Below are 23798 nucleotides of genomic sequence, written 5' to 3' on the forward strand. Positions count from 1 at the left end.
AGTTCCAGGTCCACCCCCCCAAAAAAATTTTATTCTGGAAAGTCTCATCTTGACCGCCACATCAGCACAGCATGGAAGTGTCTTTCTTTTGTTTATTATTATTGTCAAGGTGATGTACAGAGTGGTTTCAGTGACATAAGTAAGATAAGGATTACATTTCTTGTCAACCTTGTTACCCATTCCCTCCTCCTACTCTCATACTAACATTTAACTGGCTATACCTTCCTGAGCTCAAGAACCCCCTTGACCAGACTCTTCAACCAAAAACTGAAGGTCAATAAACAGCTATTGAATGAGAAGCCTATTGGGAACAGATACAAAAAGAAGCAGCGTGTAAAATGTCACCCAAAGTGAGAATGGTTAACCCCTGCAAATCAGCTTTAATCCCAATCATGGAGCCTCAATCGCCTAGTATCACAATTCTTTCTAAGTTCAGAATGTTGTTCCATACATAGCATTTTACTGATGATTGAACCAATATATGTACAAAGTCTAAAGGTAACTACAAATCAACAATGACTTCCAACAGCTATTTCTTACAATGAAACACATTGTATTTGAAAAGCAGTTGACATATCGCAATGGGTATTTGGGGTTTTGTTTTTGTATTTTTGGTCTACAGGAAATGGATATGACACAGAAGGTTAACAGATGTTCTATTATAATTCCATGGCCCACTCAAGTTCCCTGATCCATTAGCTAAAACTTAATCATTAGTATTAACAATTATTGCTTTACTTCCAGAATAATTATTACTATTAATAATTCTTAATAATTGTTAGTTATTGATGATTAAGAATCATCACAAACCTCCAGCGCTCTCACACAGCCACAGCTTTGCCTTCTGATATAGACAAGCTTACTCTAGTTTTACATTTTTGAAGCAGAATTCTGCTATTTAGAATGTTATATTTTTCTTTGAATGTTAACATTTATGAAAATGCTGTTACATAAAAATTCCCCTGAGTTTTAGATGCACAAAGAAGTGCCAGAGACGAATAATAATCGCTCTGTCTTACCAATGGGCATTAATGGCTTAAATCAAAATTGAATTTCCTATTTAGGAACCAGTGATTGAAATTACAAAGATAAAAAGCTTCAGTTCCCTAACTACAACTCCCATCTACCAAGTGCCGAGACAGATTTTCACTGCATATTAAAAGAAGTCAACAATATATCTGTCCCAGCTCTTAGATCAATATGAATCTCTCCTCTCATCTCCCCTTTCCTTCCTTCCTCTCTCCTCCACTCCCCTTCTTTTCCTCTTCCCTTCTTCCTCTCCCTGCCCTTCCTTTCTCTAAATTTCCCTTCCAGCTCCCTTCCCTTTTCTTCCCCTCTCTCTTCTCTTCTCTCCCCTTCCTTCTCTCCTCTCTCTCTCCCTCCTTCCTTCTCTCTCCAGAGAGTGTCTCTATGCCCAAGGAATGCTGTCAAGAACTCCATCCCCAGGTTATACCCCTGTCCCCTTCATCTATAATCCAAACAATGAATTTTGATGGCACCTAATGTAAACATAATACCCTCCTAAACAGAAGCCAAAGACAAAGAGAAGAAAAATATAAGCAAAATAAGCAGTGGTTTTGAAGCAAGAACAAAAGTTGTTTTGCTTGTTTGTACCTCCAGCACACCAAGAGCTAGAGCTGTCAGAAACAGAAGATGGGCAAAGAGAGCTAGTGACTGCCCCACCACCCAGAAAAGCTACAAAAGCCGCTGCAAAGTCTCCGCAGTTAGCCTGAGAGTTCAAAGAAATTCAGGAAGGAATGGTAAAAACTTTCCCTCAAAAGAAAGGCAGATAAGAGAAGAAAAAGAGGAGGAGGAGGAAGAGGAGAAAGAAAATTGAAGGAGGAGGAGAATGAGGAAAAGAAGGAAGAGGAGGAAGAAGAGAAGAAAAAGGATGAGAAAGAGAATGAGAAGGAGAAACAACAGGAGGAGAAAGAGGAAGAAAGGAGATGGGAAGGAGGAAAAAGAGTAGGAAGAAGAGGAGGGAAGGGGAAAAGGGAAAGGAAGAGGGGAGAAAAAGGAGGAAAGGAGAAGGGAAGGAGACATAGGAGAGGAAGAGAGGAGAAGGAAAAGGAGGGAAAGAAAAAAAGGAGGAGAAAGAAAAGGAGAAGAAAGAAGAAGAGGGAAGAATAAAAGGAGGAGGAACAAGAGGAGAGGAAGTAAAGGAGGGACAGACAAAAGGAAGAGGAAGAGGAAAGGAGAAGGAGGAAGACAGGAGAAGGGAAAGGAGGAAACAAGAAAAGAAGAAGAGAAGGAAGAAGAGGAGAGAAGGGGAAAAGAAAAAGGGGGAGGAAGAGGAGGAAAGAAGGGAAGGAGAAAAAGGAGAGGAAGAAAGAAGGAAGAGGAGGGAAGGAGAAAAGGAGGAGGAAGAGAGAAAAAGTGCAGGAGAAAAAAGAGAAAAGGAGGAAAGGAGAAAAGGAAAGGAAGAAAAGGGAAGGCAGAGGGAAGGAGAAAATAAGAAAGTTTAGGAGGAAGGAGAAAGAAGAAGGAGGAGGAGGGCTGAAGAAGGAGGAAGAGGAGAAAAAAGGAGAAGATGGAAGAGGAGGAGAAGGATGGAAGGAGAGGAGGAAGAGGGGGAGGATGACACAGAGACGGACCCAAATTGCAGCTCAACTGCTGAAATGCCATGTTTATCTGGCCAGGACTCCCCGCAAGCTTTCTCTGAGTGCTTGTCTTGTTCCTGGGTACGCTGCCAGCATGCGTGCCTTCCAGTGGAAAGCTCACCGGGAGCTCAGGGGTCAGCCTCTTTCAGCAACAGCATCAAATTCTATCATGAAGAGAATGGCCAGGTTTCTGAACCAAGAAATGGAGACCAGCCCTGAGCCTGTGCTAGCTGCCATCAACGCGGCAGAGAGATGCAAACATCCATTAGTAGACTCAACTCTCTATTCTTCACTCTCAAGACGGCCTCGCTTCCAGAAAACCACCACATTGTGCCACTCTGTCTATTAATGTCCTAAAACAGATACTAGCTTTCCTCTTCGCTTGAACACTTAATATAATTTACCCAAGAGTGTTCCCACCAGGGCAATATTCATTTGAATTTGCTTTCCTTGTATGTTTCTCCAGATGTGCACTTTTGCAATGAATGTCACGCCTTTCCTACAAAGCACCATGCTTCTAGAGCACAGACAACAGGGTGGGCAGGCAGCAGTGCCAAACTAACCAATGCCAGATGAGCCTTCCTAGATCCAGAGAACTTTGTTTGGGAGATTTCCGCTTTGTGTTAAATCAAAGTAGCAGAACAGGTCTGGAAGACTGGGAAACTACATTCTCTCTGCCGAAGGTCAGGATGGCCGAAGACAGAGTTATTTAACTGTCTGGGCTGAAGAATCTGCACTGTCCTAGAGTGAACTTAGGGAGCTATTCACATTTTTAACTAAGAGCTAGACATGTTTCTCAAGAAATGACACTCAGACATCCTGAGACCATGTCTTTTTGGCGATTTTCTCAAAACAGCTGTGTGCATCTTTTACACTATTTCCATTCCAGATCCAGAAACAAGAGCCATTCATTTCCTAATGTGTACCAAAAGCACTTCATTTGTTTTTGGAGGCAGCAAAAGCATCATTATTTAAGATGACACTCTCTGCATGTCCAGGGCAGAGATTTGGCAGGAAGGTGACAACGATATCATCCAAAGTATAAAAAGCTTAAGATTTACAGCGGATGCCAGGAGCAGGGCCACACCCTGATAAACAGAGACAAATATCTGTCTCCAAATGGGCTGGAAGCCATGACTATGGTATAAATAGTTATCTTCCCAAAGCCCCTAAACGGAGTAAGGGTATAGACCCCAGAGGAAGTCCATGGGTAATTCTTTTTTTTTTTTTTGCATCTTCCCTCTTTGCCCAGGAAGGCATTTATGTACATTCTACAATGAGTGTGCAAGTCCCTTTGTGCATCCGTGAGTTTCTGATATCTTAGCGCTTTTACAAATGGCTCCTTCACTATAAATACATATCAATATATGTGTATTTGACATTTTGACATGCATACATCTATATATGTATATATATGTGTGTATATATATATATATACATACACACACACACACACACACACACACATATTGGATCAAGGGGAAAGTGCCAAGGATCAGTGTCACACATAGAAAAATGGCTGGGCATAGTAGCCCATGTTTATCATCTCAACTACATGGGGGGGGGGGTGAAGGCAGGAGGATCAGCAGTTCAAAACCAGCCCAGTCAAAGTTAGCAAGACCAGCTCAAAAAAAAAATTCAAACAATACAATTTTTTTTAAAAAACAAGCTAGGGTAGAGTACTTGCCAAGTATGTATGAAACCATGGGTTCAAACCCCAGTACCAACAAAGACAAAAGACAAAGGGGAGAGGAAGGGAGGGGAGGGGAGTGAAAGGGGGAGGGCAGGAGATGGTGGAGAGGACCAAAAGGGGGAGGGAAAGGGAGGAGAGGGAGGCAGTGAGGGGAAGAGGAGGGAGGAGGAAGGAAAGGGAAGGGAGAGGGAGAAGGGGAAGGGAGGGGAGGGGGAGAGGAGGATAGAGGGAGCAGGAAGAAAGCATCCTTGCCGTAGAACTATGGACTGCCTTCAGAAATGGGAAACTGTCTGCTCTGGCTCTTTTGGTGTCACTATGTCCAGGATTCCTTGGGCAGACACCCCTTGCCCAGACTGAACAGTCTCCCTGCTGGAGCAGGCAAATCAAGATGCTATGACCAGAAGCTGGAAAGTGAAGCCGAGCAGTGAAAACCACCCGTGTCCACTCCTACTCCCACATAAGCACTCCGCATTCTGTTGCACTGTTGGTCTTTGCAGGTTTGTGGGGACAACCAAGACCACAACTACTGGTATTACCTAATAGTAGGATGAGGTCCTGGATGACAAAGCACGGGAAGTGTTCCAGGGCCTTCAAGAAGGAGTTGGGGAGGGAGGAATGGACAGACATTCATGGAGTAGGGAGCAAAGGCCAAGTAACTCAGCACACAGCACTCAGATTTCAAAGTTTCAGGCCCACCTATTACCTTATTTATAACTTTAGTCTGAGTTTCCAAATATAGTTAAATGCCTCTTTACATGATAACACTGAGGTTTGAGTGATTTAATTGGGGTCTTGTTTTAATAACATTTTTATGTTTTATTTAAAAAATACTTTAAAGCATGTGAATTTTCCCCCTTACTAGCCAAAAGCCAATCTTTTTGTATTTTTTATTTATCTTTCGTTTTACAAAGGAGTTGGGATTCAACAGCTTATGAACGTAATGCAACTTGATCAACGTCCCCCCCTTATAGAATTCTTACCCCCCTTCCCATCCCTTTCTTCCCTTATGTTTCTTAATTTTCTATTTCATACATTACATTCTTGACTGCATCCCCCTTCTTCTCCTCTTCATCTGTCTACCCCTTACCCCTTTACCCCACCCCACCCCACCCCTGCAGGTATACCCATTTCCTGGTGCTTATTTTACTGGGCTTTGCCTTTGCCTTTCTAAGGAGTTTGTGTTCTACCTTGAGTCTACCAGGACTTTTGTTTTCTGGGGGCATCAGATCACTCCCTCTTTTCACCACTGAAGTAATGAACTTGTGCAGTAGAAGATGTTGCAGATGAATTTTGGGTTTTAAAAGGTGTTACAGGAAAAACAGATTAGGTGAGATAAGACAAGTATGTAGATAGATGACAAGATTGATAGACGGTAGGTAGATAGGTAGACAGACAGAAAGACAGACAGATAGATCGACCGACCACCCAACCAACATCCAAGTCATCACATATTTTGCAATAATTTTGGAATAATTAATAAAATGTACTGGAAGGAACCAAATAAAGGGACAATAGACAACTGTTTCACACCCACAATTAGACCACCTCATCCATCGGATGGTAGGAACAAGGTCAGGACACAAATCATCTATGTATGTTTTCAGGAGAGAAAAAGATGCACCGAGTAGAAGGCCTAACTCCCTATCATATAGCTCAAGCAACTAGGTAAGTTAATTTCTTTTTTTTTAATTTTTATTTTTATTTTTTTATTGTGAAAATACTGTACAGAGGGGTTACAATTACATGAGCAAGATAATGAGTACATTTCTTATCAAGCATTATAGCCTCCTCCTTTGTTTCTCCTTCCCATCCCTTCCCATCCTTCCCCCGCCCCCCCCCACCCAATCCTCCCCAGGACCCCCCACCTCCCCACCCCTGCACCAAAGTTGTAATTTGTGGAGGGAAGGGGAAAAACAAATCGCTTAAATAGGGATACAGGTGGACCCATTGCAACAATGAGATGTACAAGTCGTTATGTCGAAAATGAAATTTACAACCTAGGTAAGTTAATTTCAAGTATAGCACTTTGTTTAATTTCAAGTATAGCACTTTGTTTATTAAAAATAGTCCAAATCCATAACTCTACAGGAAATGGGCAGTGGTGATACCCACCAAGGGAAGTGGCCCAGGGGCACATTTGCTTCCAGAATGGGCAAAACTTTCTACAAAGTTCTTCTGGATATTGTTGGATGGGAATAGGGGATTTCATGAATACAAAGTTATTGGCACCACTGCAGATTTCTTCCACTGGAAGTTTTCTGAAACAGCATTGAAAGGGTTGTTCATAGGCTGACGATCTGTAAGGAAAAATGTTGAAATCCACTAAATTGAAAACTATCCTCCAGCCCTCCAAGCTTCCTCAGTTTCTGGAAGCAATCTATTCCAGTGTTTGGTAACGCTGGCAAAGGAGCCAGGACCAGAACAATGAGAAGTTCAAGTCACCTGGCCTGAGCAATGTGGGAAACACTGATGTGCATCGAGTTAAAAGTAGAAGCAGCCACCACGACTGTAAGGTAGCGCTCCCCTGGGAAATAAGATGACAGCCACACCCTCAGTTTGCATCGGGAGTAGGGCCAACCACATTGTCCCTATTCTAATCATGGAAATTCTAACACAAAGTTCCCCAAAGAGGAGAGATCAGAGGAGCAGGCTTCCATGTGCCCAACAGTCTGCTACCAGAGCTAGACAAGTAGCCTTGGTCTTCATCTTGGTCTTTAAAAGCCCTGAGGCGGAGGCTCTGGTCCTGCTTCTAACACCAATGACCTTGGGATTTGATTGTCATGGTGGACAGTGAAGAAGCAGAACTCAATCAGGATTCCCACGGGGACCCAGCAGGCTGGGACACTTCACAAAAGACACCAAGGCACACTGGAGATCCCAGTCACGGCCCCCAGTAGGGCACTCCATGCTCGGTGGTCACTAGAGGAAAATCCAGACCTCCTGTGGGCTGACCTTCCCATTTTTAAGAGAATTAGAAAGTCCAGCTTTTCTTATAAATTCCTCTAATTTTCAAATCCTGGAAACCAATTTGTAAAGTTTTTATATCCATGAAAGGAGCCAAAAGAAATATTTCGACCAGCTAGAGCCAAACCTCAGGCCCACACTTTGTCAACTTAAAGGAGCTCATGTTCTGCACTCAAGTGCCCTGGACTGTGGAATGCTGTGTCTTAAAGGGCTGGCACCATCTTCTCCCATCGTGTGGGAAGCTGTGGACTACTGGCCTCTTAAAGGCTATGAGAAGTCCTGCACCTGGGCTCACTTTGTTTCCCCTAAGTGAACTTGGCTGAAATTCCAGATCCTTGCAGCAAGACTCATGTGAGCAACTGGTTGGCCTCTTGGCTCTGTAGAACCCACTTTGGGAAACACAAAATCTGGATTATCCACTTGGTCCTATGAGTCTCTGCTTCTCTATCTTGTTTTCTCTTGGATCTGAAGTAGGAAAACAAATATCTACTGACGCACAGTAATAGGGAATCCTAGACAGCAGGCTAAGCTCTGAGTCATCCGTGTACTTCCATCCACGTTCACAACAACCAGGAACTCAATTTCCTTATCCCCATTTTGAAGTTGAGAAAAGACACATAGGAAAACACAGAACCTAAGCCTGGAGCCAATCCCTAAAAAAAAAAAAATGAAAAGCCAAGATGTGTATCCACAGCACCTGATTAAAACCTCCACCATTTTCCCACAGTCCATCATCTGTATAGATTCCAGAAGGTCAGACCTGGAGTCTAAAGAAACAGCTCTTCATCTCCCATTTCCCCCCACAGCTGCCCACCTCCTGTGGCTTTGGATCTGCTTTTGTTTTCACTCCATTTCCAGGATCTTCGTGTGAAAGACACCACTGTTCCAATAGAGACAGATAACGCACAAAGCATTTGGCACCTAAGCCGACATAAAGCATGGAATGATTTTGCTGTATATAATAATATACTTAGTACATAAAAGCTAACGTGTGTGCACACACATGTGTGCATGCATGCACATGCACACACATGCTTGTGTGACAGTCCTAGCACTTTAATTCAGAGCCTGAGCACTGTCTCTGAGCTTTTTTTGCTCAAGGCTAGCACTCTACAACTTGAGCTACAGCTCTACTTCTGACTTTTTTGTGGTTCATAGGAGATAAATGTCTCATGGACATTCCTGCTGGGGCTAGCATTGAACCACGACCCTCTGATCTCAGAACAGCTAGGATCACAGGTGAGATACTAGAAAGCTAACTTTAACAAGCCACATGTATGCTAAGGCCCATTCCAAGTGCTAGGAAAGTTCTTTGCTTCCATTTCTTCCTCCATAACCTACCTGGCTTGGTTTGCTTCCCTCTTCCTGTCTTTCTTGCCCTCCACTGTGCCTCACTTTGACCTATGTCATTTCTTTGCTTTACCCCAAGGTGAATCTAGTTAGGAATGGTATCTACCCTTGACATATCACTAGAAATACCATGGAACAGGGATTTTCCACAAGACTCTTGCTTTGTACCTGTTATTCCAGTGAATTATTAAGTATCATTATCAGAGCAACAAAGCCCAACCTGGATCACATACCAAAAGGTCCCTTTAGGCTATATTCCTTGCCCTTGACTTTGAAAGAAACTGAGATCGATCTCAAATTTTTCCTTCTGGGAACCATTTTTAAATAATTGGACTTAAGTCATTGAAGTGCATTACTGAGGGTTAATGGTCATTGGTAAAGTTGTTCCCACCCTGTCTGTGTATTTTAGTTGCTACATTCTAGGAGAAAGAATTATTTCACGAGGAATCCAGGTACTGCATCTGCTAGGCACATTACTTCAATCTCAAGGTAAAATCTAGATACACTAATGATTTCTCTGATGGACCACTTCAGTGCTTTCTGTCATGGGAGGGAGAACAGCAAGTCGGTGGCCCTGCAGACACAAGAACAGCAGTCCTGGAGATTTTCACTCCAACAACAGTATGCCTCGAGTCTACCGCCGGGCTGGAGCCAGCCACTGAGAAACACAGCTCCAGGAGACTGAGCCAGCTGGAAAAAGCAATGTGTGACAAAGAGATGAGAAACACATGAACAAGAAAAAGGGCGATGGAGACTGAGCAAAGATCAACAAAGCTCCCACTCATCGGTCTGGATTTCTTTTCCTGTTCAACCACTGATTTCACTGTTAAGATCCTTGAGCAAATGAAAATTTATTTTTAATATCATTTAAGGACCAAAAAGAAATATTTCAAATGGAGAGAACCATATTAAAAAAACATTAGAGTTCATTGTTTACATTCTAGGTTACAATTTTAATTTCCAGGTAGAAGAAAGGAAAGCTACAGAGAATTCTCAGGATGGGACACACCCAGAGAATGTATTTCTAGGTCTTTCAGCTCCTGGCACTGTACTTAGCATATAGTACTCCACATGCAGACCTTTAAAAGCTTTAGAGAGGAACAGTTCATATATAACAAAATATACAACTTGATAATGTTTCAACAAAGGTTTAAACTCAAGAAACCATCACCAGAATCCAGATGTTACACATACCCATCCCAAACGTCCTCCAGTCCTTTTTCAAATACATTCTTTGCATCGCATCCTCAGGAAACCACTGTTACGTGTTCACCCCCATGATCCTCCCATGGGCAGAATATAAGTTACAGGTCCTCTACATCCACATCAACATCGGCTAGGTCCAAGCCTTTTTAATTTCAGCTCTTCCAATGGTTATGTAGTGATAGCTCATTATGGCTTGATTTATACCTCCTTAACGCATAGCAATACTAACCATCCCTTTTGTGCTTAGTTGCCACCCACATATCTTCTCTGTTCAAATCGTTTTCTCATTTTTGATGGAACTGCTCATCTTTTTAAGTTCTAACAGTGTCTTTATATTCCTGGATCAAAGTCCTTGATTAGAGACACCATTTCCATGTATTTTCTACCAGACTGGATCTTATCTTTCCATTTTCCTTTAAAGAGCAAAGCCTTGTAATTTTGATGATCTTCGATTTTCTTCTTTAGTTACTGTGCTTTTGTCATTGTTCTAGGAAATTTCTGTCCTATTCAAAGAAACTTTTGGATGTATACAGCACTCTTTGTCTCGATTATAGTCATTCTTACATAAATTTCGCTTATAATCCTAGCTACTTCAAAGGCTGAGAATGCTTTTGCAATTAGAAACCAGTATGGGCAGAAAGGTTTGTGAGGTCATTTCCCACCTCCTAGCTTCATGCAGTGGTGCATATCTGTCACACTAGCTATATGGGAAGCTGCAAGCAAGAGGAGCTGGTTTCAGTCCTGCCTGGGTAGAAAAGTGCGTAAGACTCCATCTCCATGGAATAAACTGGGAGTAATGTCACATATCTGTCATCCAAGCTGCAATGGGAAGCCTAAAACAAGCAGATTCTCATCCAGGTTGGCCTGAAAACAAGATCCTATCTCAAAATAACCCTCACCCAAAAGGGCTGAAGGGTGGCTCAGTGGCAGAATACCTGCCTAGCAAGCATGAGGTCCTGAGTTCAAACTCTAATTCAGCCTAAAGGAAGGGAGGGAGGGAGGAAGGGAGGAAACAAAAGCCAAAATCACAATGATTTTTTGCTACTTTTGTCTATAGGCTTTACTAAGATTAAGTTTAATTGTATGATCCATTTTCAGTTAACTTTTGCCTGTGGTATGAATCAAAGTTGAAGTACTAATGATCCTTAATCTATGATGAAATGTATCCCAATACACCTATCATAAATGTAAAGCAAACCACAAATTAAGGTGGTGCATATTCTCCTACCATCCTAGGAGGCAGAGGCAGGAGAGTCCCAAGGCCAGCCCCAGGGAAAAGCATGAGGCTCTTCCTGAAAAATACTAAAACCTAAAAGCCCTCAGGGTGTGGTTCAAGGCAGAGCTCCTGCCTAGCAAGCACAAAACACTGTGTTCACGCCCCAATACCACCAATACAAAGAAACGGGTTCAATATACCTGACCCTCCAGACTTCATGGCTTAGCTTCAACTGCTTTCTACATTCTAAAAGATTTATTGGCCTGTAGATAGACAAATCACCTAACAAAAAGCCCACAGGTAAGAAAGTATTGAATGCCTTATGGTATTTATGGAATGCTGCATTGTAAAACACCGAATAGTTGTATGAATAAGCTTCTGTATGATTGTTAAATTGAAAAATCAGTACATTGAACCATCAATCAGTCTTTTTTGTGGTTTTTTGTTGTTTGGGATGTGGATATCCAATTGTTCCAGTGCCATTTGTTGAAAACACTACTGTTCTTTCTCCAGTTTCTGGGGTCTAAATGTTATGTCCCTTCCAAAACTTGCATGTTGACATCGTACCCCTCACAGTGATAATATTAAGAGATGAAGCCTTTGGGAATGTGATTAGATCACTGGAAGCCTTCATAGATGGATGTAGCAATCTTATACTACAGGCATCAGTTCAACCCACACACATACCATATAAGATCACAACAAAAAAAGCATCATTTTTCTGAGCCAGGAAATGGGCCTTTACCAGTCAGTAAACCTTCTAGGAATGTGATCTTGGACTTCTAGCTTCCAATAGTACTAAAATTATTTCCACCAGGCACTGGTGGCTCACGTCTTTAATCCTAGTTACTCAGGAAGCTGAGATCTAAGGATTACATTTTGAAGCCAGCCCAGGCAGAAAAGTCCTTGTGAGACTCTTATCTCCAGTTAACCACTCAAAAATTGGAAGTAGAGCAGTAGCTCAATGTGATAGAACACTAAACTTGAGCAAAAGAGCACAGGACAGTGCTCAAGCCCTAAGTTCAAGCTCTGCAACCAACAAAATAAATTAATTACTTAGTTAATATGCTGATTAATTTCTGTGGTCAATAAGCCACCCAGTCTACCAAATTTTAACAAGCAGTCTAAGACACCAGTGAATTATCTACCTTGTATATCTGATGGAAAAACTCACATAAACTTCAGACCAAGAAGCAGGATTCCCAATAAAGAGGCCTTTATTGACAGCTGCTAAAGTTTATATCAGGAATATGCATTGACTCAGCCCATCTAATATTGGATGCTCAGTTTAAAGAGGTATGAGGATATGTTCAAATTCTTATAACAGTGCTATTTCCAAGAGAGAAACAAAAGAACATGGACAGAACCCAAACACTCCATCATGAGAAATGATTATAAATAAATTGCAGTCACATTCTACCACAAAATTCTATGCAGGAGAAAAGGAGTGAATTAGAGCTATATGTGCTGAATAGAGAAACACAGTAAAGTTGAAAGCTGTAACTGTAGGGTGGTTAAACTAATGGAATGCACACAAAGCAGCATAAATACATGTTGAGGTATCTGTTTATATTTGCAAAGGCCTAGAAATCATTGTGGAGAAATGGCTACCACATCCATTCATATTCCCTCAAACATAGGATCAGAAATGGGTAAGGCACACGATGTAAACCGTCCAATTCATTACCATAGGCAGACATTATTTTGTAAATTTTAGAGAGATGAAATATAAAATAGTCACCAAGGTGTGCAGAAGATGTGACATTCCACTAGGAAAAAAGGTTTCATTGCTTCCCTCTCTCTTTCTCTCTTTTAATGATTACCCCAAGAGGAGGAAAGATTTTTATGTATGGCAGTCTCCCAAAAGGGAATTCTATACTAAGCATTAGGGATTTATTCCTGACTACCCACAGGAAAAAAAAATCCTATGTTGAAATCCCTGCCAGCTATGGTAGAAGAGACCTGTAATCCCAGCACTCAGAAGGCTGAGGCAGGAAGATCCCAAGTTCAAGTCCAGCCTAGGCCACAAAGAAACCCTGTCTCTAGACAGGAGGGAGAAAGGAAAGGGAGACAAGGGAAGGAGAGAGGAGGGAAAGAGAAAGGAGAGGGCAGGGGAGGAGATGGAAAGGGAAGGAAGTCCTAATTCTCAGAATGAGACCTCATTTAAACAGGGTGATTAGACGTAATAGACAACACGAGATCATTCTGTAGGAAGGCTAACCCTTGACTCAATATAGCTGGTTTTTGTAGGAAACCAGACACAGAGACACCCATGGGCTTACCAGAGATCCCCAGTGACCAACCAGAGCTAGAGGGTGGTTTAAACAGGGTCCCCGCACAGCCTGAAAAGGAACCACCCCTGCGCACACCTTGATCTTAGACTTCCAGCCCCCAGAACTGGAAGACCAGACATTTCTATCATTTCTATACTATTATGTAGCCTAAGAAAATGAATGAACGTCCTGGATCGTCTAGAGCTAAAATCCAATAGCAACACAGCCTCCCCTAATGACATCATGCCGACGTCCCACAGCCCACAGCTCTGTCCCTCAAGAGCAAGCTGAACGGACTCAGGCAGTGGACAGCAGTGTGTGTGTTCTCGGTCCCACCTCTGAGGTGGCTTTAAGCCAAGATGACACTCACAGAGAGCAAAAGCTGGTCCCTCCCGGACACACAGGCACCCAGGTGTGTCCTATGCTCTGCTCACCGTCAGAACACCAACTACAGAGGAACTACCATGGACAAGCGCTGGCCATAAAAGGACCCGGATGGGTCTGGTGATGAAGAAGGGGCGACAGCACTGAATCCTCCCTCCCGCTCACTCTCCACTCCTCTCCCCTCCCGTTCCCATACACGCCAGGCACACTGACTTCAGAAGAAAATGAAAAGCCAGTGGTTTAAAACTGAACGCGTCCCTCTAAGAAATGGAAGCTGAGGAGCAGCAGCTGGTCAGGAAGGGAGGCATATTCTCACCTCTCTCTCTCTTAGGGCTGAAATCTTTGTGGCCAGCCCTCATGCCTGCTACTTCTAGAAGCTTCCACAAGTCTTCTGACACCTCATGATGTTTAGTTTTGTCATAAAAGTGAGTTCCCAAACAGGAGTAGGTTCTTCATCCAAAGATGGACCCAAGTACCAGATGAAAAGAGCAAAAACAAAATATCAAGCAACATACAACCATCCAAGCCCACCTCCCGGTAGCTCTCCTGGAGATCAATTTGGAAATCTAGCTGGTTGGGAAGAGGCAAAATGCAGACGTTGCTGCCCTGGCCCGCTGACCTTCTTTTGAGGACCAGTTTGTAAATCCTAGCCTTCTCTTCAGTGTGTTTTACAGGGATGAGTTTCAGTGAGATCTACCTTCAAGCACACCCAGGACCTCGCTCAGCCCTGAGCATCATGACCAGCATTAATTGACTAGACCCTGTCTTCACTAATACACCACCTGCCACACCAGGTTTACTGTCTTGTCCTCGAAGACTGACCAGAGGAGAGGAAGGAGGAAGAAGCCATCAAGCATTTCTCTTTTTTTTTCCTGTTTCCATTGTTTTGTAATGACGTGCACAGTAGATAATAGAAGAACCCACCACACAGATTCAACGATTCATGCCATGTAGGGAAGCTGGGGATGGCCAGACCACTAGAAAGGAAAGCGGAACCGTCCGAGGGCGGCTTGCTTCATTAAGGCTCAGCTTCCTAGGGCCATTGACGTAGACTTAACTGCTTAAAATGGGAGACATTGACATCCTCACAATCTTGAGGTTAAATTTCCAAAATGAAGATGTGGACAGGATCATTCTTCCTGAAGACTCCAAAAAAGAATCCTGCCTGGGCTCCTTCAGCTCCCAGTGGCTTCAGGAATCCCTGGCATCCTTGTGGTCTTTCCTGCCACCATCTCCACATAGCCTTCTTCTATGTCTCCTCGGGGTCCTCAAATCTCTCGTTTGGAGGAAACCAGCCACTGGTCTACGGCATGCCTCGTTTCCCCCTCTATGACTCCATTTTAACTACACTACATCTGCACGTTTATTTCTAAAGAGGCCATGTTGTGAGTCTTCACTATACCTTTTGGGATGCTACAGTTCAACCCACAGTAATGAGTCATGGAGGCCTGGTTAGCACATCAATTTTGGTCTCTTAGTAGCTAAGCCCAGATTAAAAATAAAATAAAATAAAAGTTTCAACCAGTATAGCATATAGGTTTAAAGAAGTAGAATAAGGTATTTTCTAACTTAATTTTTTATTAAAAAACATTGGTTTAACAGATACGTATGGATCCAATTTTTATTTTTCATCTTATCAATCCAGCTTCTTTAGCACATTGGGTTGTAGTCTTATTGTTGGTTGCTTTCTAATCACAATATGGCTGTTACAATTCCAGACATCACAACCAGGCTCAGGACAAAAGACAATAGAGAAAAGCAAGGAAGGGCTATGTCCTCCAGAAGTTTCATTTGTTATTCCCAAAGAAGAGCCATCCCTACCAGACAACCTCTCACATTCCAGTGGTTAAACACTGGTCTCTTACAACCCTCAGACACTCGTGATGAGACGAACATCAATGATCTAGACCACCCTTCCTGAAACCAGGCAACGCTCTGCCCTTCCATCGAATGAGGGCTGTGAAGCAAAGGAAGAGGCTACAGGGCTGAGGGACAGCTATGGGGCTCAAGCAAAAATACCTACATTCTCCAGGAATCCATCACATCAATTTATAACAATGTCCTTTGAAATTTTCTCAGGGACTAAATGTACTTTCTACATAAAGAAATGATCTGCTAAATGATCCAAAGATATTGTGCTCAGGAGTGAAGACTCTGTACTAGTGAGCTGGTTGTACATCCCAGACCTTCCTCCAAGCCATGCTGGGAGGACAAGTAAGTGCCAAGAACTTAGTAAGTATTCAATTAAAGTTGCCTACTGCCAAGCTCAGTGGCTAACACCTGTAATCCTAGCTACTCAAGAGGCTCAGATCTGAGGATCATCATTGGAAGCCTGGGCAGAAAAGTTTGTGAAATTCTCTTTTCCAATAAGAAAGAAAGAAAGAGGGAGAGAGAGAGGGAAGGAGGGAGGGAGGGAGGGAGGGAGGGAGGGAGGGAAGAAGGAAGGAAGAAAGAAAGGAAGGAAGGAGAAAGAGAGAAAGAAAAAAAAGAAAGAGGGAAGGAAAGAATGAAAGAAGAGGGAGGGGGAAGGAGGGAGGGAAGGAAGGAAAGAAGGGAAAGAACGAAAGAGGGAAGGAAGGAGGAAGGAAGAAAGAAGGAAGGAAGGAAGGAAGGAAAAAGAGAAAAGAAAATCTAGAAGTGGAGCTATGGCTCAAGTAGTAAAGCACTAACCTTGAACACAAAAGCTTAGCAGCACCTAAATCCAACCCTAGGACTAGCACACAAAAAGAAGTTAGTAGCTTTGATTATGATTAATAATAATAATAATGTGGCTATAGGCTTGCACCAAAGAGTCACTGGTATTTCTTTTCTTCATACGTGAAAGCAAACCTGGCAGGAAAAGTAAATACTATCTCCCCCCCCACCCACCCCCGCTCCCCCGGTGAGTAGACGCTCCCTGTGAGCGCTGTTGGGGTATAAGCAAATGTTGTCTCCTGGCACTCTTGGCGGCCACGGCCCTTTCTCCTTCACCACTCTGTGGATCCACCTCCCCGAGGGGATTTGGAGACAACGTGACCATCCAGTTGTGAATAACCAAGAGCCACTGTGCCCTGTGGCTTTCAAGATGACTTGATGAACCCAAAATTCTCCTGGGGCCATGGCCTCTTAGCCCCAAGGGCTGCACCGACTTCCGAACACGTGACTTCCCTGAGGACATCTAGGACACAGGAAGGCTCCTCCTCATTCTGGAGTTGGACGCCACAGCCCAGAGGAAGCCGAGGACCTGCTAAGTCTCTCAATGCAGGTCCAATGCCAGGATGGGTCTCAAACCCAAGAAGGCAGGTGACGAGGGTCTGAGTGGTCCTCCGAGCCCCAGCCCACCTCCCAGTCCCCCACCCCCACCCCAAGTCACCATCAAAGCTGCCTGAGACTGACAAAGCTGCTGGCTGGGCCCCCATTGTGAAGATAACCATTCAGTGGCTCACACTGTCCTGGGAAACCAGCGTCCAAAGAGCTCCCCCAGGTGAGAGATGAGGTCTGGGTGTACACACGTGGACCCATGACACCAAAGTGTCAAGGATCCTCTTCATGGGCAGAAACAGTGAGAGCAAAAACACCTGGGTAGGAAGAGCAGCTTGAAACCAGGAGCCTGGGACAGGTCTGAGTCCTCTAAGTCCTGGCAGTGTCCAGTAGAGGGAGTCCTCGCTGCCATGCACTCCCGCAGAGGCCTTGGGGAACAGAGCTCAGGTGGGCAGGCACAGTGCCCTCTTCCCAAAGTGGCCAGCCTGATCTGCATGCTCCTGTTTAAGGAGTTCCTACTGTATACCAGTAGTTCTGCACAGCAGATGCTTTCTGCTTTAGAGACTTGGGAAAGTAAAGCCAAGGAGTTAAGTGAACAGAAACATTGCCTCTAAGCAATGTAAGCCAAGGCCATTTACAAAGAAGTATTTGCTTTGACCCTGACCAGGAGACAACCTGGCTAATAAGGTCCTCACTGGAATCTACCTTATCACAGGCTTCCAACAGAAGACAGCAGGCCGGCTGGGGTCTTCCAGTGTGGGATACCTGGACCTCACATAGCATCCACGTGACACACACACATACACACACACACACACACACACACACGAGCTTCCTGACACACACAAGGATTGAAAGGTGTCAAAAGCACAAAGCAAATTTGCCTCTTACCCTTCATGCCTTCCTTTTCTCCAGACTCAGCAAATACACTGTGATGCTTGATCCCCAACTAGAAGCTAAATTGGGCTCCAACTCGTTTTCTAGCTAACACCAAATGATAGCAAAGCTAATTCCATGAGACTATCGGGAAGTCTTTGGACAAACATCCCAACTATTTCTTCTCACTCTGCTTGCATAAAGCCTCCGTTTACATGCATGCCCAGGAGAACCGAGACGCACACAGCAGCCATTGACTGTTTCTGGACTCGTTTTATTTGCTGACCACTAACGAGCTTGGGGACCGTTGCTATTCTTGGGGTGAAATACTCCTGTGGAAGGCAGCCTGATCTCTAGAAGCTTCGGGCTGTACGGGTGACTCTTGCCAGCTCATTTACGGGACAGAAGGCAGTCAGTGTGCGGGAAGAGAAGAAATCACTAATCTGGAACATCAAACAAAAAGGCACACATTGCCTAACACGCCGAGATAACCCTGTACAGTCAACACGAATCTCAGCCTTTAAGCAATGGGTAACCCACGGTTCAGGAGCATTCTTTTTTCCCTAACGCTAGCATTTCGCAAATCACTTGGTAGAGATTTTGTTGGCTAACTTGGAGCAGGAGTCAATGAGGTAATACAGCATTTTACTTCTGAGCGAGGCTAAGGCCTCAACGATGTCTAACTCCAACTTTTCTTTATGCACCATGAGGCCCCATGTTCTATGCTTTCTCCAGCCCCTAAGAGATGGAAGGAACAGCACAACCAGGCATCAATTTGGTGAGAAAAGTATGCCTCTGTAAGGGGAGGGGCTGCTGCTTTCTAAACAACTCCTCTGTAACTCTCTAACCTTACCGCCCCTACGTTTTGTCTGAACTGAGGGTGTCAGCATAGGTCATCCAACTTGGCTACCCGCTTTCGAGTTTGCCAGTGCAGATAAACACCGTATGTTCCATTTGAGGAGTTGCAAGGGTCCTGGGGAGTTGCAGATTACATCTGACACCGCAACTTATTGCTTCCAAAGACGTGGGCAATCCCACATGGGCCCGGGGCCTTGAATCCACCCAGGGAGCTGAGCTGCGGCCACAGGAAGTCGAGCTGCGGCCACAGGAAGTGCTCCAGCTGCCTCTTGACACCCACAAGCAGCCATTGTTCCTATCCTGTTGACGCATAGCATCAGCCTCCACACTTCGTACTTTGTCCCATTCTTGTACACAACAGTGCAGTAAGGCAGGAAAGGAAGCTCGAACCCAAATACTGGCTCCCTGTATTTCTCCATTTCAATTCTCTGGCCTCTAGCTTTTTTATCTATAAAATGAGCGTGGGAAGGGGGGTGTTTATGGAAGCTAAATGAGCTAGATGATTCAAATGAAACTCCTCAATATGGTGCCCACCCCATCCCAGACCCACCATACACAGAATGCTTCATAAAAGCAAGCTGATGACATCTCCTTACCTCACCTCTGTTCTTGTTGTCATGGGGTCTGCCTTGAAAAGTGTCCAAATTGGTCTATGTTTGCTCTGTGCTTGATGAGTGAGGTCTAATGGTCTTCCCCTGATATGTGAGAGGGTTCTTCAGTTCAGAGGAACAGGGAAACTAGTATAATGATAGAGAAATAAACCTACAACACTGCACACTGTCAGGCACGAAAAGGTAGGGCAAACACCAGACAGTACTGGAGAAAGAGGACCCACGTTCCTCAAGTAACACGTAGTCAGGTACCGTTGACCTTTGTAGCTGCCAAAAGTCTCATAAGAAGCCAGATGAAAGGTCTTCCATTGGGGGTTTTCTTTCTCAGCATCCAGATTCCACTCTCTTAAAAGAGAGTGGAATGGCATGGAAGAGACACTGAACCAAAACAGAGAGGGGAAAAAGGAAGCAGGTGTGGTTGGGGAGGCGCCAGTTCTGGCCCAGAAACCAAAATCTACCTTCATGGATGAGAAGTCCTGTATTTTGTTTAGCAACCATTGAGAAACTATAAACTCAGGAAAGGCGGCCAAGTGACTAAATTGGAAATATTGCCCTAGGAGAAGATGATGATATACATAGACTCCCTGATTAGAATTTGCTCCAACTTCTTTCTCATGCATTCCTGCAATCAAGTTCTGCTCGGCCCTTTGAATAAATACATCACTAAGGATGGGTTGGCCTCCCTTGTTCTGAACTCAGTCTTATTTCACCTTTCTCCTGTTCTCCAGCCTTCCTTGCCCTCCAGAAAAAGTATCCAGTTTCTCTCTGAAGACTTTTACTCTGAGGAAAAAACTTTTCCCATGTTCCTTAGGGTGAAGTCAATAGCCTCATCTAATGCATCCATTCAACACCATAATTAAGCCAAGGTTGGGCCTCTGTGACTAAACCCCTATAATCCTAGCTACTCAAGAGGCTGAGATCCACAGGATCACAGTTTGAGGCCAGCCTGAAAAGTCCACAAAATTTCATCTCCAAAATAATCAGCAAAAAGCTACGCTGGAGGTAGAATGCCAGCTTAGCAGTGACTGAGCAAGAGTGAGGTCTTGAGTTTGAATCCTAGTACTGGTAAATAAAAACCAATAATAGTAAGTCAATGAGGAAATTCAGGAACATTTTTAAATCTCAAGGGCAGATGGAATCACATGGCTATTTTAAAAAGCCAGTATCTCTTTCAACTGAAAAAGTCCCCCTTGCTTGTCTGAAAAGAGTCTGTTTCAGATCTGCTTCTTTAAAAATTGAGAGCTCGCTTGAGTCCTTGAAACACACACACACACACACACACACACACACACACACACACACACACACATACACACAGAGCTAGCTGTACAGAGAAGGTAAGAGGGAAGCACTCATATTTACATTGTAAAAAGTTGGGGTGGTGATTGAAGTCTTCGCATCACTTCAGAGTCTGTTCTATTTTTAACAGCAGACGCACCCAAGCAAGAGCTCCACTGGGACAAGATGCAGCCGAAGTTTTAGCATTCAAGAGAGCAGATGAAGTAGCCACAGTTTGTGTGACTGAATGAGAAATGACCCGGCTCAGCCCTTGCGTGGGCCAACAGGTCTCTTCTCCTACACTGGATTTGGGTCAAAGAATTAAACATTCAATCAGAAAACACTAACACTTGTTTGCTTGGTTTTTTTTGGGGGGGGCAGAGGTAAAATAAGTGTGTGATGATAATGATAACCCAATTTGATCAAAGAACTCCTGAGTCCAGGAAGGATCATCGATCTGTTCACTGAAGAGACAACGATCGGAGGGGAATGTTGCCCAGTTCTCAGTGAAGTCAGGCGCCCTCCATCCAGCCTCACAGCGCTCGCATGGGCATTGCCTAATAGGAACTAATAACTCAGTTAAGTAAGGATGCGTCCCTTCCCTAGTTTGCTTCTAGGTACTTGTACAATAGTCCCTTGGGCCTACCAGAAAACTCTGGGAAAGCTGCCTTGTAGCATTCCCTTCTTCCTCATGCATCTTATTAGAATGTGGGTACTGAAAATGGATGAGGAAAACAAAATGAGTACATTGGGGTGAGGAGATAAGGAGGGGCTTAGACGTCCCTGGACAGAAGAGCTTTGCCTTCCTCTGGCCCCTCAATGCCCCCCCACTGGCTGCTGCACATCTGTACACACCTGGATGGGGAAAAGCATTCTCCTCCTCAGAAATGGAAGAGAACATTTCTTTATGATGGCACCTTGAGAGCCAAAGGGAGAAGAAAAAAGCATCCCAGACAGCAAACAGAGATCATGACACAAAAACAAAACAAAACCCCCGCAAGGAATGTAAATGAAATGTTATTACAACAGCTCACTCTTACCACCTCAAGCTCCACAGTTCCCTCCCCAGCAGCACAAAGGAAAAACACAAGCGGGATGCTTTCAAGAAGAATCCAGAAACTACTGAGGAATCGTGATTAGGAAAAGCTACCCCCCTCCTCCCACCCCTCATTTTGGGTCACCTTTTATCCTTTCAAGGTTTGAGATGGATTTTTGAAAAAGAAACTGGTTGGCTTGGATTTAAATTGGGGTGTAAGAGGTGGACTCCCCGACCCTGCTCTCTGGGTTTGGGTTAGGACCTTGTAACTGTGACCCAACCTTGCTCAGTGATAAGTTCAGTTTGCCAGAACTTTCGCAAGCCTGAGACCCAGGCTCTTTCAACATGGCACCTAGAAATGGAACAGAGTCATGGCACACATAAATCATCCGCCAGGCTCACACCAAAATGCACATGTGCATGTTTGCCAGAGGGGGCCAGGAGTCGTTCTGAGTCAAGAAATGATCTCCAGAGGAGACTGAGCCAGGCGGCCGCCTGCCAAGAGTCACGTGCAGAGAGGCACAGGCTTTGCTAAGTGAAACAGGCTGCGAGGCAGAGCTTCCCAGCCCGGAATCCATCCACAGGCCCCGCGGAGCTCCTGGTCACCGGGCCACCTATCCACCTCAAGGCACGGGGACTCCATCTCTGGAAGGAAGGCCTTCCCAGAGCTACCCTCTGTGCTTGGGAGGGGACCACCACCCCCCTCCCTGGGATCAAATCCAGGCCTTGAACTGAAAGAGGACTCCAAAGGCATCACCAATCCTATCTGTGGGCCACTGCCAAACCACCTCGTGCCCATCAAGGTGGACTTGCTGTTGGTGTGCTCTTCCTAACACACAAATAGGCTTGGAAGAGGGCTGCTCACCTACCTCTATCTATTCCCAAAGCTAATTGTGCGCTTTCCTTCTTTTTTTTTTCCCTTTCTGTTTGAGACCCCCCAAAGCCTGGAGGGGGCCATGTAGAAACCTGGAGCAGCAGCTCCACACACTGCCCCCTACTGGCTGATCCTCAGAATGAGTGCTGGGAGGCAAAGTTGGCTTCAGCACTGGGCTTGGATGATTGACTCAGGCTTAGACTGTTCATTGAGAAACTTCCTGAGCCAGCCAGGGTCCCTGCCCCCCCTCCCCCGCCCTGCTGTCCTAAGTCCTTTCGGATGGGGTGGGGAGGGGGACTCAGCCTCTATGGGTCTTCCAATTCTTTCCCTCCTTCCTTCCTTCCTTCCTTCCTTCCTTCCTTCCTTCCTTCCTTTCTTTCTTTTTCTTTCTTTCTTCCACTTAAACACGTCTTCAAAGTTTTGATTCTCTAGGACTGGCAAAAGTTGAACTGCAGCCGTGTTGGTGGAGAAGCAGCTTCTGGCTCTCTCTGGCTGTGAGCAAAGGCAAAGACACTGAACCTCCCTGGACCCAACTGGTCACTAAACAAACCTGGGGGGGGGGGAAAGACCTCCCTTTCTGCCACTTTCGGCCAGCCCCACCCCACCTCCCTTTCCCAGCTCCCTCACCTGAATGAACAAACTTTTCACGGGCTGACCCAGGACCTAAGTCGTCCTGGGCGGCACTGAACTCAGGAATCTCTGGAGGAGATGGGATGCAGGGGCGATGAAGGGAGAGCGCCAAGGAAGAAGGAAGGGGAAGAGAAAATAAGTAGCATGCTATGCCCAAGCCAAACCAAGCTCCAGAGTTCCAAGTCATCTTGGCAACATGGGTGCTTTCTGACACAGATCCTTTCTTTCTGTCTTTCCTAGAGACCAAAAAGGGAAAAGAAAAAAAGAAAAACGTGGGGATGGGAGGCAGATTCAAAACTCCTAACCCCAGAGCGGCCAGCTTGTGTGTCCGTGCTCAGAGGTCCCTCGGTGACCCCCGACACGCACACAGCACCTCCAAACCCAAAGGCGGTGCGTCTGGTCGACTCCATCCTCCCGTCCGCCGACCCGGGGACCGGGGCTAAAGCCCGCCGCACCGCAGCCCGTCGCCGCCGCCGCTGCGATCTTCCACGATGGTGTCTGGACCCACAGCTCCTCCGCCCGACCCGGGGGTAGCCGGGCACCTCCTCCTCCAGGCGGGCCCCCCGGCCTCCCCCGCGCACCCCTTACCTGCAAGCGCTCGGTGGCCGGCTGCCACATCTTCCAGCCTCGGGGTGGGGTGGGGGTTCCGCGGAGCGGAGGTGGCCGGCAGCGGAGGGCGGCTGCGCCCTCGCTCTCACGCCGGGGGTCG

The 23798-nt window shown here is 45.1% G+C and overlaps 1 protein-coding gene across 1 annotated transcript in view; it reads right to left on the reverse strand.

Annotated features, from left to right (window-relative positions):
• The window catches only part of Pid1 (phosphotyrosine interaction domain containing 1), a 234870-nt gene extending 211106 nt beyond the window's left edge, over positions 1-23764 (reverse strand). The window contains exon 1 of the mRNA XM_013025826.1: positions 23678-23764. Coding sequence (XP_012881280.1) covers positions 23678-23707 — 30 coding nt within the window. The 5' untranslated portion in view covers positions 23708-23764. The remainder of the gene's footprint in view (positions 1-23677) is intronic.
• Between the last annotated feature and the right edge of the window lie 34 nt (positions 23765-23798).

Source organism: Dipodomys ordii, unplaced genomic scaffold, assembly GCF_000151885.1.
Source record: "Dipodomys ordii isolate 6190 unplaced genomic scaffold, Dord_2.0 Scaffold1, whole genome shotgun sequence".
Lineage (NCBI taxonomy): Eukaryota > Metazoa > Chordata > Mammalia > Rodentia > Heteromyidae > Dipodomys > Dipodomys ordii.